At 38.3% G+C, this 17846-nt stretch overlaps 2 protein-coding genes across 2 annotated transcripts; one reads left to right on the plus strand and one right to left on the minus strand.

Annotated features, from left to right (window-relative positions):
• Positions 1–7622: 7622 nt before the first annotated feature.
• Positions 7623–8585, minus strand: LOC109460430 (olfactory receptor 52E4-like). The gene has a single exon (XM_019755825.3). The coding sequence runs from the start codon at positions 8583–8585 to the stop codon at positions 7623–7625; it is 963 nt and encodes a 320-aa protein (XP_019611384.3).
• Positions 8586–16480: 7895 nt separating this feature from the next.
• On the plus strand, positions 16481–17424 carry OR56B4 (olfactory receptor family 56 subfamily B member 4). Its single transcript, XM_019755826.3, is given in 5 exon segments — positions 16481–16663; positions 16666–16879; positions 16882–17127; positions 17130–17246; positions 17249–17424. Coding segments are annotated over 5 exon segments (936 nt in total).
• The last annotated feature ends 422 nt before the right edge of the window (positions 17425–17846 follow it).

A 17846-nucleotide genomic window follows, 5' to 3' on the forward strand; every position in this document is an offset into this window, starting at 1 on the left:
GATTTCTCCATTCCTGATAGGTTATCGCAATGTCCAGATATTGCTACCATCTTCATGAGAAGAAGAAGGCTTTAACTGAAACACAAAGGGATAAAAGGAATAAATATACAAGGAAGAAAATCTCCTTTTCTTGAGATAATATGTTTTTTTTAGCTGAGACATCCACATGTCTGAATTAGGATAGGTCTAGTTTCATTTAGAGATAAGAGTCAGCATATGATGTTTTTAGAGACATGTTTAAAGTCTACCATTCAATTACTTCTAATTTGCAATTGTCTACTTGAAAGGATACTCTTATTACCTCTTGGTATTACTGAACAATGTAAACCAATCTGTTATTCTTTAGTCTCCCTCAGTTTCCATAACATAGTTCTCTACAGTTGTTTCTCCTATATCCCCAGTACCACGATCTTCTGTCTATCCATTGTATGCTGTTGATTTCTGTCATCTCCTCTGTTCCCATTCTCTCCATTATGTCTTATTGCATGGTTTTAACTACTTATATACTTTAATACTTTAAAATCTATGTTTCTAAGTCAAATAGCTTTCTGAAACACAAGTCTATTTTTTCATTTGCTTCTTAGTTATACCACACATTCAAAAATAGCTATACCATACATTCAATATATTTAAGACCAAATTAATTCACCTGTTCTTCCCAAATCTTTTCTACCTCCATTTTGTCTATGTTTATGTGAATTACATCACTTTCTACCTATCCAACCCAATGTAGAAATGTAATACTATCCTTATTCATTCTTATCTCTCATCCCTTTTACCTAGTCACCAGTTCCTGTTGACTTTATTTTTAATTCTTTTTTGTCAACCCCTAACATCATTGCCATCTAGTTCACACTCCCAATTTTTCTCACCTGGATTGTTTCCTAAGATCTCTCTGCCTTTGCTATCATACCCTTCCCAATCACTCTCCACCCTGAAGTCGAGAGTTTTTCCTGAAATGTAGATGTTGTCATGTCACCTTTAAGGTTAAAATATTTTCAAATTTACTCCATGGAAAAATATTATGCATTTAAGACCGGCATACAAGGTTTTCAAAGGTTATCTTATATAAATTATCTTATGTCAATATCGTTATCATTACTAACATTAATAATAAAAGATCACTGAGTATGGGATCACTGGCCTCTTTCTTTTTCTCTTTGTTTCCATGAGTCTGCTTCTCTGTTTCAAACTTTTACTGTCTGTCTCTCATCATGATGTAATGATGATTCACTGTTTCTGACACCCCTACGTTAACAAGAAGTACCAATTAAATAAGTGCTCTGTTTAACCTTCTACATATGAGTCACCTCCTGGCCATTAAAACAAAAAATTTGAAACTGGATATGTTTGTGTCTGTATGCTTGTCTTAAAAGCCAAAAACAGTCTGAAATAATTACAATTTTTATGTAAGTAGGAGTGCACATGTATATGTTTACGTAAAAAGAGTCAGGGATAGCTGAGTTCCTGTGAATTATGCATCCTTCTATAGATCACTCCAAGAGTCTTTTTATAGATCAATGATGACTACAATATTGCCCAAAAACTCTGAACATGGCAGCTACAAAATCTGAAATGCCAGGTGGGCATATATCTTCCAGCATTTTTTTTTTCCCTTCCAGATTCAGATCCACTGTTAACTTCAAGTTACAGTGACATATTTTTATTGAGACCCCCACCAGAAGAATCTCATAATCTTACAAAAATTCACATTTCAGTGCTTAACATTCTACACAATGAGAAAGTTAATTCTCTTTCTTAACTACTCTCCTTCTGCTGCAACTTTCAGCCCATTGTTTAGCTGAGGAGTCAGAAGACAGCTGAGCACTTGGAGAAGGCCACCGGTCACTTTGACAGAAGTGGTGTCAGTGGAGCAGAGAAGAATGAAGCCAAGCTACAATGGGTGAAGGAGAGAAGCAGAGATAAATGCATGGGCCTGAAAACAACCTGCCTCTTTGTGCTGCATGGTTTGTGAGTCTAGAGGAAAAGACTAGGGCTGCTTATTAAGCATTAATTACTAAAGTAAATAAGAGGTCCCTCAGTGATTTTTAGAAGAGAAGCAGAAGGGATTTTATTCCCAGCAACCTAAAAGTTAAGATATATTTAGCTCTCTGATCAGGAAGCAGAGGACAATTAGCAAAGAACTAATGTTGTGCTTTCCTACTTATTCATGTAAATTCTACTGTAAAGCTGTCCCCAAATTCGGTAATGCAGTATGGCATGTGTCCTTTTCTTTCCTGTGAAATCACTTGACCTGCCCTGTCATTGCCCTGATTACTTTGCATTGAAACCTGTCAGTGTGTCCTTCCTTGAAGAGTAGGGATTGTGCTTTGTTTATGGCAGCAATCTCAGGACAAGTTCTAGAAGTGCTGGAATCCAACTGGTACTCGGTAATGTTTGCTGGATAAATAAAATAAATATCTATATGATTAAATTTTAAAAATAAGTAGATTAGTATATAAAACAACCAGGAATCATGGAAACTTGACAAGACACACTGAACTTACAGGATGAGAATGATGTAGCAGATAGTGGGGTGTCCATGAATGGACTAATTCCTCAATGCTCCTCACCTGAAGTGATATTCTGGGTGCTCCACGGCAGAAGGAACCCGATCTCACTGCCATAGAAGTGATGACAGAATCCTGGGAGTGTGTCAGAAATGAGGGACTCCTGGGGTCACTACTGGTCTCGTCTGTCACTGTACCTGTTTCTGCAGGCAGAGAGGCTCCTCTGTGGGATATGGCCTGTCCCTTTCTCCTGAATCTCCTTTTTAACAGCGTCATGGACTTTATAATAGTGGTAATAGGGAGATGCAGGGATACACAAGTTAGCTTGCAGCAATGTGTAATCTGAAGGGCAGAAGCTAAGGGGACTGGAACAGAGAGGGTTAGTTTTGAGGAGTCAGACCTGGGGAGAACAGCTACTCTGAGACAAGGGCACATAAATTTAAGACTACTATGAGGTATCAGACCAGAGGTGTTGGAAGACTCAGAGCCATAACAGTCAACCAAGCAATAACTCCTATTACAAGAGCTACAGGAAAGGCAGAAGTAGTGAGCTGTCAATAATCTTCCCCAAATCCATAAGCCCCAAACCTGGCCTCATTTTCCACACCTGAAATCCTGTAATGAATGTTTAGCTGATTCTGTCATCTTCATGCTGAAAGGCAAGTCTATTCTTGATACTTCGTCAAGGCAGGGCTGGTGACTATGAATAAAGCACTGGGCAGGTGAGATGTTATTACCAATTGACAGGTCTCAGAGGACACACCTGGGTTACAGTTAGCCTTAAGATTGTCTGGAGGCACCCAGAGCAAAGTCTCCTGCTCCAGGGATAGCTGGCTGGGCAGATAGGCAGAGCAGAGTGCCACCTGCACGTGGCCAAGTGTCCCACATCTCTCCAGTGTTTGTCATCGCCCCTAAGGCTGTACATCCTGGTGGCTGTGATAGGAAACCTCATGCTCAGTGAGCTAGGAAACCTCACATATGAGCACTATAAGCTCATACTTCTCATTCTCACAGGTCAAACTCAGACCCAATAATTTCTTTAGCGGATTCTGTTGTTAAATGTGTTCACTCCTCCATCTGCTATGAGTGTTGGCTGCTAAAAAGCTCATAATTGAGTCACTTTCACATGAGCAAAGACAGCTACTTACCCAAGATTAATATTCTTATCTGAGAGCCCCTGTTACTCAATAACTGGTCTATATAGCAACACAAAGACTTATCCTCTTTCTTCAATACAAAACAACACTGAAGGGCCATTCCTCTCAAGAGCCTCCCTTGGCATTAGCTCAGGCATCTGGGGAAATTAAATCATAGTTTAACTTCTTTCTCTGCTCCATCCTGCTTCCCTCACTTTTGACAGGTGTTATTTCCTAATCTGCTTCACAATAAGGTTCCTGCATGCAAGCCTCTGCCTTAGAGTCTGTTTCTGGAGAATCCAACCTAAGACAAATGCCACTTGTCTCAGGCTAATTGAGTGCTCTGCTTCTCTTCTGGAGGACTGTGACAGGTCCATGGACATCAAGTCCAGTACCATGGTAAATATGGAATTAATATAGAGTCTCGGACTATACATCCCAAAGAGATGAGCTAAGACCTCCTCTATCATATCTTCCCAACACCAGACAAATCTTTCCTTTGGTCCCATCTCTGATAAAGCAGCTACCAGTTCTCCCCAGTGTCCACATTCTCCTTTAGAATAATGCTTCAATTGCATGGTCTATTCATTCATCTACTCAACAAGTATTTCATTCAGAGATCGTGGGAAGCCTCATTTCTCATTCATTCATTCCATTTGGTTGGTAGATATTAAATATCTACCAAATCGATGTACTCTGCTAGAGTTGGAAAAAACAAACAATGAATATGATAAATGGTTCTTGTCATCATAGCTCATGGGATGATATATGTTACATATATGATCACAGATACCTAATAATAGTTATAAGTGTTATAAATTAAAATTACAGTGTGTTAAAGCATATAATATGAGAGCCTTCACTAGATGAATGGGTTAAAAGTGAAGAGAGATGCGGGAATATGCTAAGGATACAAAATCCCTGAGGCAGGAAGGAAGGGGGCATGATATCGCCAAACCTGAAAGAATCATGAAATTTGGAAATGTAGTACTCGCGAACTAAGCCTAGTGTGTAAGCAGAAAGTTTAGCATGAACATTTTAGGTCATGTTAAAGAGCAGTGGAAAGTTATGAAATTTTTAAACAAAAGATTGAGACATGATCAGAATCTCATTATCAAGTATCATGCTGGGAGTATGGATGAACAGGAAGGAATGAAGCACAGATTCTGGGAGACGTGTTAGAAACAAATACAGTGACCTCTCAAGAGGTCCAAGGATATGCCATGGAAATCGGTTATGAGGTTAGTCTTTGGGGGAAAAGAAATCAAGACTATAAAAATCCAGAGGGTTCAATGGGTCATTTACATAAATACTGAAGTCCCCACCAGGATTATGGGTAGCCAAAAAATTAGAGAGTATATTGATCAAGTCATCATTTAATGAAGGAAAGCAACCAGGAGATATATCCATAACTGGGAGTGGTAGAGGATGAAATACATAAGATAGAAAAAACAGAGGTAGAAGAGGTGTGAGAAAATGAATGGTCCCCACTTAGTAGAAAGTGTAACATTTTAATCAGAAAAAAAAATGGAAATAATGAGAACATCAGCTTCATATCCATTTTGCGGGCATTAAATGAGAGAGTTTATGTGCAAAGTTTTCTTTTCCAGGGCTCAAGGTACCATGCAGTAAGAGTTGAACAACAGGAGCTGCTCATATTATCAAGATTTCATGCTAATAGATATATTCAAACTAAGACCATTCAAAACTAGTTTGGCCAAAAGCACTTAGAGACCTCTAAGCCCATTGGCCATAACCATCACTCATCCTCCACCCACTGAGGGATCTTCCTTTCCAATCCTGTGGCTGTTCCCACTGTCCTGCAGATCTTTCTTCCACTCGCAGCCATGGAGCATGGACAAAAGTTGGGGGAGGGTCTCCACTATTTGCCCTATCTTTGAAGAGCTAGCCTCTTGTTAATAATATTGAAGATTAATATTTAACAGGAGAAATGGGATTTTAGAGTATGGCACAGAGCAGAAGCTGCTCAGGGAAAGATGGAGACAGTCTCCCCCTAGGGAAATAAGTTTAGCCCTGACCTTCCTCCTACCTATCCAACAAGCCAGGTCCATTGTCTTCTAAGCCCTGGTTATTCATTGTATTGGTTCAACCTGACCAAACCCATGTCCCATTCCTGCCCATTACCTCCCGTAGAGATTTAGTGCTCTATGAATTGGAACCAATCTCTAATACAGCACTATCACATTTTATCATAATTTCTATATTTTCAATTTTATTTTTAATCACACTCAGAGCCTGGTAAATAATCAGGATGAGAAAGAAAATAATGAAGAAAAGGAGAGCACATGAATTTAAAAAGGAAGACAAATGCAGGTTTTCTGTTTGTTCTGTGCTTACACACAGCAATGAGTCTGCATTATAAGAGTAATCATGTCCTCTAGTGTTGTCTGCACAGTGTCCAAAACACCAGCAGTTGAAATTACATTTGAAAAGACTTAGTTAAGTTTGTGTTACTCATGAAGGTGGCAATAAAGACAACGGTGTTAATAGTGATCATGATTGCAATGGTAATTTTGTGACAACTTATTTCTTCAATATAAATTTATTGAATACATATTGTGCTACACTTTGCAGGTTTATGTATTCATGTATTCAAAAACACACGTGTCAATGTGATTGATGAGGAAATATATTAGTAATGACACAGTCCATTAAAATAATGAGTTTTATTTATTGAACAAACACATATTGAGAGCTCATCATGTGTCAATTACTATGCTAAAAATATAATACAACTCATCATTTAGCAAGAATGGAGACAGAGATCATTCAACCAATCATTATATAATTATAAATTATGATGGATAATGAAATAAATATACACAGAACTCTGAGTTCAGAAAACAAGTGACCCCATCTAGTTATTAAAATCTTCTTTGAGGAGGTAAGATTTGAACTGAAGTTCAAAATGAGAAGGAATGGTGAGGATAAGGACACGGATATGTATTCCCATTAGGAAGAGCCCAGATTACCCATGGCTGGAGGAAGCATGGACACGTGAGAAAGAAACATAACTAAGAAAAGTGATGTTAGAAATACATGATGCTCAATCAACACTACATGTATTGCAAGCATATGTAAGTACTTAAGAACATACAACAAACACATTAAAGTGAGTGCTAGTGGTAAGAACAAGAAGATGATTTGCAAGGGAGTTAGAAATGAAGACAGAAAATAAACAATCAAGAATTAGAACAATAATTATTGTATACAATAAACTCTAACTCAAGTCTCTACACGTAGGCTAAAAAATGAAGAAATAAAAGAATTATTATTACTCTCAGAGGATAAAACTACATAATACTACAAGAGTCATAGACAGTCATCCATCTCAAAAACAGGCTGGAAAAGTACATGGAATAAAGAAATCAAGCTTTATCTGCAATTCTGGAGTAATATGGAACATGAATTTTTAAAGAGTTTCTCTCATAAACTGAAAACTCTAAAGTATCTCGATAGTTTGCAACCCATTTCTGTGATGCCAATTTTTTCTGATAGAGAGAGCCTATCTGCTCCCACATACTGGTTATGCGTCAGTGTCATGATGATGGGAAGTGACCCATGTTTTCGTATGTTTGAAATAGGCACCTAATTCATCTCTTCCTAAGCTCTTAAGTCACTTGATCCAGGTCTGTCAAAGTCCTAACTGTTTCTTAATTACATGATGCATTTATCTTGTCAACACAAGTTAGTCATAAACTTTTAGAAAAAAAAGGTATCAAAAAAATTATTTGCTAATTGATCAGTTGAGATACCCCCAGCCTTCTCAGTTTTCCATCCCAATATCTAAACACCATAGGCCTCAGGAGAGATTTACCAACTTCCAAACACCCAGGATAGCTTTATTTGCTTTCTCTTCACTGTCCCCTCCAGGTAAATGACCTGGGCTGTGGGGTTCCCACCCCTCAGGGGATGGTCACCCTGGCCCGTGAAGTCTAGCTGATGAGAACTGTACTCAGGTGGGATCAATCCTCTTGGGGTTTATTATTTTAAACAGCTGCTCCCGGATCTGCTTGGTCTTGATCCCATAGACAATGGGATCCAGTGCCGGGGGAAAGAGCAGGTAGAGATTGGCAAGGATGACCTTGGCAGCAGAGGCTGTGGGTGGGCCAAAACGCTGCATGATCACAGATAGAAAGCCTGGTACATAGAAGAAGAGGATGACACAGACATGAGCTGTACATGTGCTGCCTGCTTTAGCACGTGTCTCAGGTGAAGAAAAATGAATTATAGTCCTCACAATCTGCCCATAGGAGTAGGCAATAAAGGCCACATCTCCCACACCAAGAAAGATTGCCACAGCAAAAGCATAGAGGTTATCCACTGTGGTGGCCCCACAGGCCAGCTTCACCACTGCCATATGCTCACAGTAGGTATAGGCAATCGTGTGGGAGCCACAGTAGGGCAGCCGATGGGCCAGGCTTGGAAAAGAGATGGTTAATACCACACCTCGCAGCACCACCAGGCCTCCAATCTTGGCGACGACAACCGGGGTAAGAATAGTTGCATAACGCAGTGGGTTACAGATGGCCACAAAGCGGTCCAGGGCCATGGCCACAAGCACTCCTGATTCCATGGCAGAGAATGCATGGATAAAGAACATCTGGGAAAGACAGGAGTGGGAGCTGATGGCTGTAGCACCAAACCAGAAAATGGCCAGCATCTTGGGCAGAGTAGAGAGGGAGAGAATCAGGTCGACAAAGGAGAGCATGGCAAGAAAGAAAAACATGGGTTGGTGAAGGCTGCGTTCTGTCCAGATGAGAAAAAGCATGACACTATTCCCAGTCACTGCCAGAAAGAACATGAAGCAAAAGGGAAGTGAGATCCAAATGTGGGCAGCAGTCAGTCCTGGGATGCCAGCCAGGAAGAAAGTATGTGGGAAGAGATGAGAATTATTGGCGAGAACTGTGGTGAGCATCTCATTTAGAAGAGCAAAATGCCACTGGGAAAAAAAAAAAAAAAAAGTGGGTTAAATTCAATAACATGGGGGTTGGGAGCTCAAGATATATGGTCTCTCAGTAAAACAACCATCACTATCACTCTTGCCCCCACAGTTTCCAAAAACAGTGAAGAATAATTTTCAGTTTAGTCAATATTTCTGCAAGATCTTCAAACACAGAAGAGTCACGTCAGTTTGGTCCAATGGGAAATGCATTGGACAAGAAGTTCAGAAACTAGGTTCCAGCTTCCAGAATTAAATACCCTAATATATCTGTGACCTGGAGCAATTCACATAACCAGATTTAAGTAAATGTTCAGGAACTGGTGTTAAATCAAAATCCTTCACATCCTGCTCATATTCCCAAGTTCTGAATGCTGGTGCTAAATTTAATTAACACTGGTCTCATATGGTCCCATAGTCTTATACTACTAGCCTTCAACTGAAAATGCCTAAAATCCTAACATCTGAAAAATCCCTTAATTTGGAGACATCCCACTCCTCTAAATTTCATTTGACTGACAGGTTAAGAACACATAGTCCCTGATGAATCTAAGTGATCAGGTTCTTCTTTGGCTTATTCCCCAGTCATTTCACAAATACACATCTTGTTTCTGTCCCCAATATCTCAATGGCTACCTGATTTCACCATCTCCTGTATCTCCCTCTCCTTCAAGGTACGGTTGTACAGGGATAGACACAAAGTTCAGAGCTGTGGTGACCTGGAATAAACAGAAGTTCTTGGTAATAATAACCAAGTGAAAGCCAAAGAATTCTGTGTCAGAGCCACATTACTGAGAACAAGAGAGAAAAAGGGCGGATAGTTCCATTTTTCATGTAATCACACAAAGTGTACAAAATTATTCAGATCCCCAACATGTCCTGTGCCCAACATGTCCTATGCCCAAACCAGAAAACTGAGGTCTAGAAAGAAGTCAATGGCCCAGGGTCCCAGATATATTTACTGACAGAATCAGATAAGAACTTATATCCACTGATCCCTGAACTAGGAAGTTATCATCCTGTCTCCATGTTAGCAGTGATTGCTGCAGAACCAAGAAACAACATCCAGTGTCTGTGGCCAAAGGTTGGCAATAGAGGAATCAAAAAGCTAAAGAGTGATTTAGGAATTATATGTCTCCCCATTACCCCCCAATACCTCCAGTACCACAATCCTCTCACATGAAAGAAAAACACAAGGACACACAGAGACCTGGGCTAGGGTCTGAGAGGGCTTTGGATCATAACATAATTGATTCACATTCCAGGCAGAAAAGCTGCAGCCATATTGATCTCAGTTTCAGTGACAGCAAAAAGAGTCTCTAACCATGAGGGAAAGAAGCAGAAGTTGGTCCAGGAGCATTATTCAAGAAATAAGAAGCATCACAGCGTTAAAATAGCCAAGAACCTTTTGTTTTTCTCCCCAAGAGAAACCGTGTGATTATTTCCCATATTTTCAACCACAGATGCTAAGAAGACTATATGATGACAGCAGAGATATGAGAGCTGGGAAGATGGGAGAACTGAGTGGACCAATAGTTCTGGTGTCATGAAACAAACTCTGGACCAGGAGTCAAGATCCTGGTTTAGGGTACTATTTCTGCCATATGTCAGCTGTGTGACTTTAAGCAAAGCATCTAACTATTTTCAAGCCTTAATTTCCTCATATGTGAAATGAGTCTATCAAAGCCTACCTCCCAGGAACATTGTGAGAATCCAATGATATATAAATATGAAAATTATTTGTCAAATGCTAAAAACAGTAATTTTATTATTTTTACTAAATTTTAAGAAATAAATGATGCATTAGGAGGGATCTGTTTAAGAACAACAGAAATTTTAGAGATTCAAAGACAATGCATTTGATTTAACAAAACATGATAGATTCATCCCATGGGCAGATGTTGTATAGGAGTAATCTGGAGCAACCCAGTCAAAAAATACTATATCCTCCCTGACACTGCTCCCTTCCTCCCTCCCAATCACCCCTTGTTCCCTTCAGCACCTCCAGAGTGTGGTAATGGGTGGAAATGTAGAGCGCATGAGGAAATGTGGTTCTCATCACCTGAGCATCTGCTTCAAACTATCTTCAAAGCTGACCAACCCTAAGCCTCAGCCCACCTTGTGGAATGTAACAGTGTCTTTAGAACAATGTAAGAAATAATTGCATCTGATGTCCCAACTATCCCCTCAGGACTAGCAAATGTCCCTCATTATAAGATTGTGCCTTAAGGAAAAGTCTGCCCCAGTATGCTCAGCTCCTCTACCTCCATCAGGGAGGTAGGTAAAGGGAGGTAAGGGGTCCTGGAACAAGAAAAATCTGGTACACAGATTTAGGTGCCTCCATTAATGTGACTCACCCTGTGGGCTTCAAACAGGAGCAGATTTACAAATAGCTGACTGATGAGCTGGGACTAGAATATTTGCCTGCTTTTGGAGGAAGAAATTTGCACACACCTAATCCCTCCCTTGCCTGTGTCCACATAACCTGGAAGATCCAGATAGACCTCTGACGATGTACAGAGTATTGGCGGTATTTCCAGTTATCCCTAGTGATATCGAGACCATGCATTTCCATCCCAAACAACCTGTCAGATTATCCAGATCTGGAAAGCTTGAGGGAAAGCTAATTTGTGATGGAGCCTGTATATATCTCTCTTCCTTGGGCCTACCCTTAGCCATTACTCACCAAAGAGCTGCACCTACAGAGGGATGAGAAGTTAAGCTACCAGTCATGTCCCAAGAACAGGGTATATAATGGGCACCTTTTCAGGCATTGCTTTCAGGAATCCAAAGCAAAGCTCCCACCATCGATATACCAATTAGTACTTCTGCCTCCTCTTCAAACAAAGGTTTAACAAGGTCTTTTCCTCTTATTGGGGCCTCAGGGAACAACTCCAGCAGGGAATATTTTGAACAGCATACTCCAGGGTGCCATGTCAAGAGAGGGCCAAAGCCCTGCAAGCAGAAGCAAGGAGAGGCTTCCTGCTATGGGGAAAGGGACCACCTTGTTTTGTTACAGGAAAAGAGGGTTCTTGGCTTCACATAGGAAAGAATTTAAATGTGAGCCAATACAGAATTTAAAGTAAAAATACGTTTGTTTAGCAGAGTACATAAGAAAACAAAGGCCACCCCAAAGATAGAGTGGCGGTCTCTAATTGCTAGTGGAAGAGATCCCTTCATCCCCCAGGCTAGGGTTTATATGTGTTTTCTGCTTCCATGGAAAATTCATTGGTATGAGGGGAAAAGAGGATAGAAGGACAATGGTAGATTATCTTTAACTTTATTAAGAAGCAAGAATAGGGACAGGTTTGTTTTTATTTTTTTTAATTAAAGTTTATTGGGGTGACAAAGGTTAGTAAAGTTACATAGGTTTCAGGTGTGCAATTCTGTAATACATCATCCATATATCACATTGTATGTTTACCACCCAGAGTCAGTTCTCCTTCCATCACCATATATTTGACCTCGTTTACCCTTACCCTGTGGTAACCACTAAACTATTGTCTGTGTCTATGAGTTTTTGTTTCTTTATTTGTTTGTCCCTTTGTTTTCAGTTTTATATACCACATATCACTAAAATCATATGGTTTCTAATTTTTCTATCTGACTTATTTAGCTTAGCATGATAATCTCAGGATCAATCCATGTTGTTGCAAATGATACTAGTTCATCTTTTCTTAGTATTAGTATTATACTAAGAGTATAATTCCATTGTATATGTCTACATATATACAATGGAATAATATATATATATATATATATATATATATATATATATATATATATATATATATATATATCTCACATCTTCTTTATCCAATCATCTATTGAAGGATACTTTGGTTGTTTCCATGTCTTGGCCACTATAAATAAAGCTGCAATGAACATCGGAGTACATATATCTTTACGGATAAATGTTTTCAGATTTTGGGGGTATATACCCAGGAGAGGGATTGCTGGGTCATATGGTAATTCTATTCTTAATTGTTTGAGGAACCTTCATACTGCCTTCCATAGGAGCTACACCAATCTGCATTCCCACCAACACTGTATGAGGGTTCCTTTTCCCCCCACAGCCTCTCCAACACTTGTTATTATTTGTATTGATGATAGCCATTCTAAGTAGTGTTCAGTGAATCCCAAAGAACTAGACAATCTAAATAGACCGATCACCAGTAACAAAATCTAATCAGTCATCCAAAACCTTCCCAAAAGCAAAAGTCCGGGACCAGATGGCTTCACTAGTGAATTCTACCAAACCTTCAAAGAGGATCTAATACCAATCCTGCTCAAACTCTTCCAAAAAATTGAAGAAGAGACAGTACTCCCTAACTCATTTTATGAGGCCAACATTACCCTGATACCAAAACCTGGTAAGGACAGCACAAAAAAAGAAAACTACAGACCAATATCTCTGATGAATACCGATGCAAAAATCCTAAATAAAATTCTAGCAAATCGAATACAACAATGCATTAAAAAGATTATTCATCACGACCAAGTGGGGTTCATCCCCGGGGCACAAGGATGGTTCAACATACGCAAATCCATCAATGTGATACATCACATAAACAAAATAAAGGACAAAAATCATATGATTATATCAATTGATGCAGAAAAAGCATTTGACAAGATACAACATCCATTTATGATTAAAACACTTAATAAAATAGGTATAGAAGGAAAATACCTTAACATAATAAAGGCCATATATGACAAGCCCTCTGCTAATCTCATAATTAATGGAGAAAAACTGAAGCCCTTTGCTCTACATTCAGGAACACGACAGGGATGTCCCCTGTCACCTCTGCTTTTCAACATCGTGTTGGAAGTACTTGCCAGAGCAATCAGGCAAGAGAAAGAAATAAAAGGCATCCAAATTGGGAATGAAGAAGTTAAATTATCACTCTTTGCAGATGACATGATGCTATATATAGAAAACTCTAAAGACTCCACCAAAAAGCTATTAGAAACAATCAACGAATACAGTAAAGTTGCTGGCTACAAAATCAACGCACAAAAGTCCATTGCCTTCCTATATACTAACAATGAAATCTCAGAAAAAGAAATACAAAAAACAATTCCTTTTGCAATTGCAACAAAAAGAATAAAATACCTAGGAATAAACTTAACCAAGGATGTGAAAGACCTATATGCTGAAAACTATAAGACTTTTTTGAAAGAAATTGAAGAAGACACAAAGAAATGGAAAGACATTCCGTGCTCATGGATTGGAAGAATCAACATAGTTAAAATGGCCATATTACCCAAAGCAATATACAGATTCAATGCAATCCCCATCAAAATCCCAATGGCATATTTTAAAGAAATAGAACAAAAAATCATCAGATTTGTTTGGAACCACAAAAGACCCCGAATAGCCAAAGCAATCTTAAGAAAAAAGAACAATAATGGAGGTATCACACTTCCTGACTTTGGCTTGTACTACAGGGCCACAATAATCAAAACAGCATGGTATTGGCAGACAAACAGACACATAGACCAATGGAATAGAATTGAGAACCCAGAAATAAAACCACATAAATATGGACAGACAATTTTTGACAAAGAAGCTAAAAACATACAATGGAGCAAAGACAGCCTCTTCAATAAATGGTGCTGGGAGATTTGATAGCCACGTGCAAAAGAATGAAACTGCACTTTTAGTTTTATCATTAATAGAATATAGACATTTGGAGACTCAATCAGTCTTTCTTTAACTTAAAAAAATTATTTGAAATTATTAGTAAGACTCTTCTCTACCATATACTAAATATACTAATTCAGTTGGTACTGGCACTAAAAACAGAGAAGACTGTCCAGTTAGGCAATTATCCTTGAATGTATGTTCGAACTTAATATTTGACAAAAAAACACATTGCAAATTAATGAGGAGCGGAAGGTTTATTTACTGAATGGTGCAGGAACAATGGGTTAGCTATTTGTGGGTAAAATTAATTTAGAGACTTTCTTACTCCATGTCCAATTTCAAATAAGTTACAAAATTAATCTTAAAATAAATTTTGTAATTGAAATACAGCAAATACTTATTAAAATATGTGACTTTACATTATTTAAAGCTTAAAATCATGAAATAACTAATTTTAAAAGTACGATTGTAATGAATACATAAAAGTTTATATGTATGAACATGTTTAATTTGTTTTTAAAAAGGATAAATAAAATTTAATGGAAAAGGAATGAGGAAATATTTCTGGAAAATTCAGCAGATAGAGGATATATTTTTAAACTATAGTGAAACTCATACAAATTCATAAGGTCGTGCTTCCAGACTCCATGCTAAGCACTTGAAAAACATTTCATTTAATACTACAAGACAAGTTAAACATAAAGCTAAAAGTGAAAATGGACTAAACATATAAATGAGGGGAGAAACCTTTGAAAAAGCCAAAGTTCACTAAATAATGAAGTGAAAGGTAAACCAGAATTTAAATATCAATTTTTACTTATTTTATTAATAAAAATTTTTAAATCAAAATATCCAGTTATGGCATGGATGCGATGAAATGCACACTCATAACTAATTCTGGGTGTGTAAAGTACTACAGTGTATCTATGAAGCAACATTTCAGTGTATGACAAGAGCACTGTTGTCATGTAGGACCAGAAAAACTTCTTGAAAAGACAATTTGGCAATGTCAATCAAAATCATTTTTTTTCCCATTTCACCCAACAATTTACTTCTTGGAAATTATTCTGTGGAAAACTTACATATATGCTTAAAGATACATGAACAATCTACATTTTTAATTATTTTTTACAGTAGCAAAATACTGGAAGCAAATTGAATTCATCAAAAGTGCTCATAAAAATACTGGACATCCATGTGGTAGAAAATCATGCAACTTAACAACAATGAGACCTATCTGTATGGTGATAAGGAACAGTCTCCAAGATAACTAAGCTGGAAAAGAAAAGGAAAGGAAACAAAGGATTAAAAAAGGTATGATTAGTATGCTACCATTTATTTTTGCCTTTTATGGGAAATATATATACCTATATTCTTGTCCATGCAAAAACTATCTCGGAAGGATTCCCAAGAAATTGGTATTAATGGCTACCTATGGTGAAAGGAAGGGATTTGGGAAGCCCAAGCACAGGAGTGTTACTTTTCATTGTTTATATTTTTTATTTGATTTGTTTTTTTTTACCATGTGCATGTATGACATGTAAAATAATATCAAAATATTGTTAAAAGTAAAATTTAAGGTGGCTATGCCCTTTGTATGTATTGCTTTTGTATCATTTTTGAAATTTTAATCAAAGAAAATTATCTGAAAAGTAAAATATTGGTGAGTAATTTATGAAATAGCCAAATATAGGAATATAAAGCAGTCATTTGAATTAAGATAACATACTGTTTTTAATAATACTGGAAAACTGTGGTTCATGTATTTAATCATGCAATATATTTTCACTGAGAGCCTATTTTATGTCTTAGAACATAATGCTAAAAGACAAAGGCAAGATACAAAATTACCTCTGTATGATGTAAACTGCTTAAACAGAAAACAGAAAAGTGGAAGAAAACCAAATATTAACATTTGTTATCTGTTGGAAGGAAATATGTTAACATATTTGGACATGCTTATTAAACATACAAGTGGTAATGACAAATCGCTGCTCTAAACTACCTATTTAGAGCTAATTTTGGCTTTCTTTATTGCTCCTCTGTGGAATATTTCCAAGAGCAAAAAAAAAAAGAAATGTTGAGGGTCATTCATGAATAAAAGAAATTAGGTTGGTGGTGAGAGTCTCTCTCTAATCAGGACCCTCAGCTGAACTTATACATGCAACCTCCTTCCTATTTCAGTTTTATGGACAGACACTGAGAATGAGACACCTGTGCCATGGATATCTCCACCAGTATTACCAACAGTTCCAGTCTTCGGATTTCCCAGTTCATCCTCTTGGGGCTCCCATGCATATATGAGTGGCAGCACTGGCTGTCCCTGCTCCTGGCTCTGCTCTACCTCTTAGCTCTTTGTGCCAATCTCCTCATCTTGATCACCATCCAACATGAGTCCACAATTGCATGAGCCCACGTAACCATTTCTTTGGCATATTGGCAGTCATGGACATTGGCCTGGCCACCACCATCATGCCCAAGATTCTGGCTGTCTTCTGGTTTGATTCCAAGGCCATCAGCCTCCCTGAGAGTTTTGCTCAGATCTATGCCATCCACTGCTTCTTGTGTATGGAGCCTGGTATCTTCCTCTGCATGGCAGTGAACAGATACATAGCCATCTGCCACCCCTTCGACACCCCTCCATAGTTAGTGAAGCTTTTATGGTCAAAGTCACAGGATTCATGGTGCTCAGAAATGACCTGTTGATCATCCAGTGCCACTATTGCTTCAAGAATGAAATTGATCACTGCCGGTGCTCTAACTTGGGGGTTATCAGCTTGGCTTGTAATGACATCACTGTAAACAAATTTTACCAACTGATCTTAGCACGGATCCTGGTTAGGAGTGATACGGCTCTGATGTTTTTCTCCCAGTGCTCTAATCCTTCACACTGCTGAGGCTGAACTCAGCAGAAACAATGACCAAGGCTCTGAGTACCTGTAGCTCCTCCCACCTCATCCTCATTCTGTTCTGCAACACAGGTATCATTTTGCTGTCACATACCTTGCAGAGAAAAAGATTCCCCTTATGCCTGTGCTCCTTAATGTGCTGCACAATGTCAGCTCCCCCGCTCTCAACCCCATGGTCTATGCTCTCAGGATGCACGAGTTCAGACTGGGCTTCTAGAGGTTGCTTCGGCTGGGTGAAGATGTGTCTATTAATTAACTACAGCTTTAGAAGGCCATCAAGGTATTAGGAAAGGAAGAGGTTTTAGCTCTGAATAGACCTGGATTGTAATCTGCCTTTATCTCTCACTAGGGAAAAAATGGCCAATAACATCATGAAAACTGTCAGCCTCACTAACTGAAACAAAGTTACAATGAGATTTCCTATTACTAGAAATAAGTAAGCGTAGAAAAATGAAATGTTCTTGACCACCCAGAGATACACCACTACCATGCTTTGAGATATGATGTACATGTGGTAAAATTCATCTAATTGTGTGGGAAATTTTTCTTCCTAGGAAAAGAAGAATATGGTCCTAGAAAATGCCCTAGAAAAGCAGTTCCAAGAAAACAATAAATTAAATTAAATCTAAATGAACTTTTACCATTTGCACATCTAACAAAAATGCACACTTTTGTGTA

The sequence above is a fragment of the Rhinolophus sinicus genome, chromosome 14 (assembly GCF_057876585.1).
Source record: "Rhinolophus sinicus isolate RSI-liver-muscle chromosome 14, RSI-T2T, whole genome shotgun sequence".
NCBI lineage: Eukaryota > Metazoa > Chordata > Mammalia > Chiroptera > Rhinolophidae > Rhinolophus > Rhinolophus sinicus.

Coding starts and splice junctions, on each gene's coding strand:
- LOC109460430 (XM_019755825.3), bottom strand. CDS start 8,585: ATGCTCACCACAGTTCTCGCCAATAATTCTCATCTCTTCCCACATACT.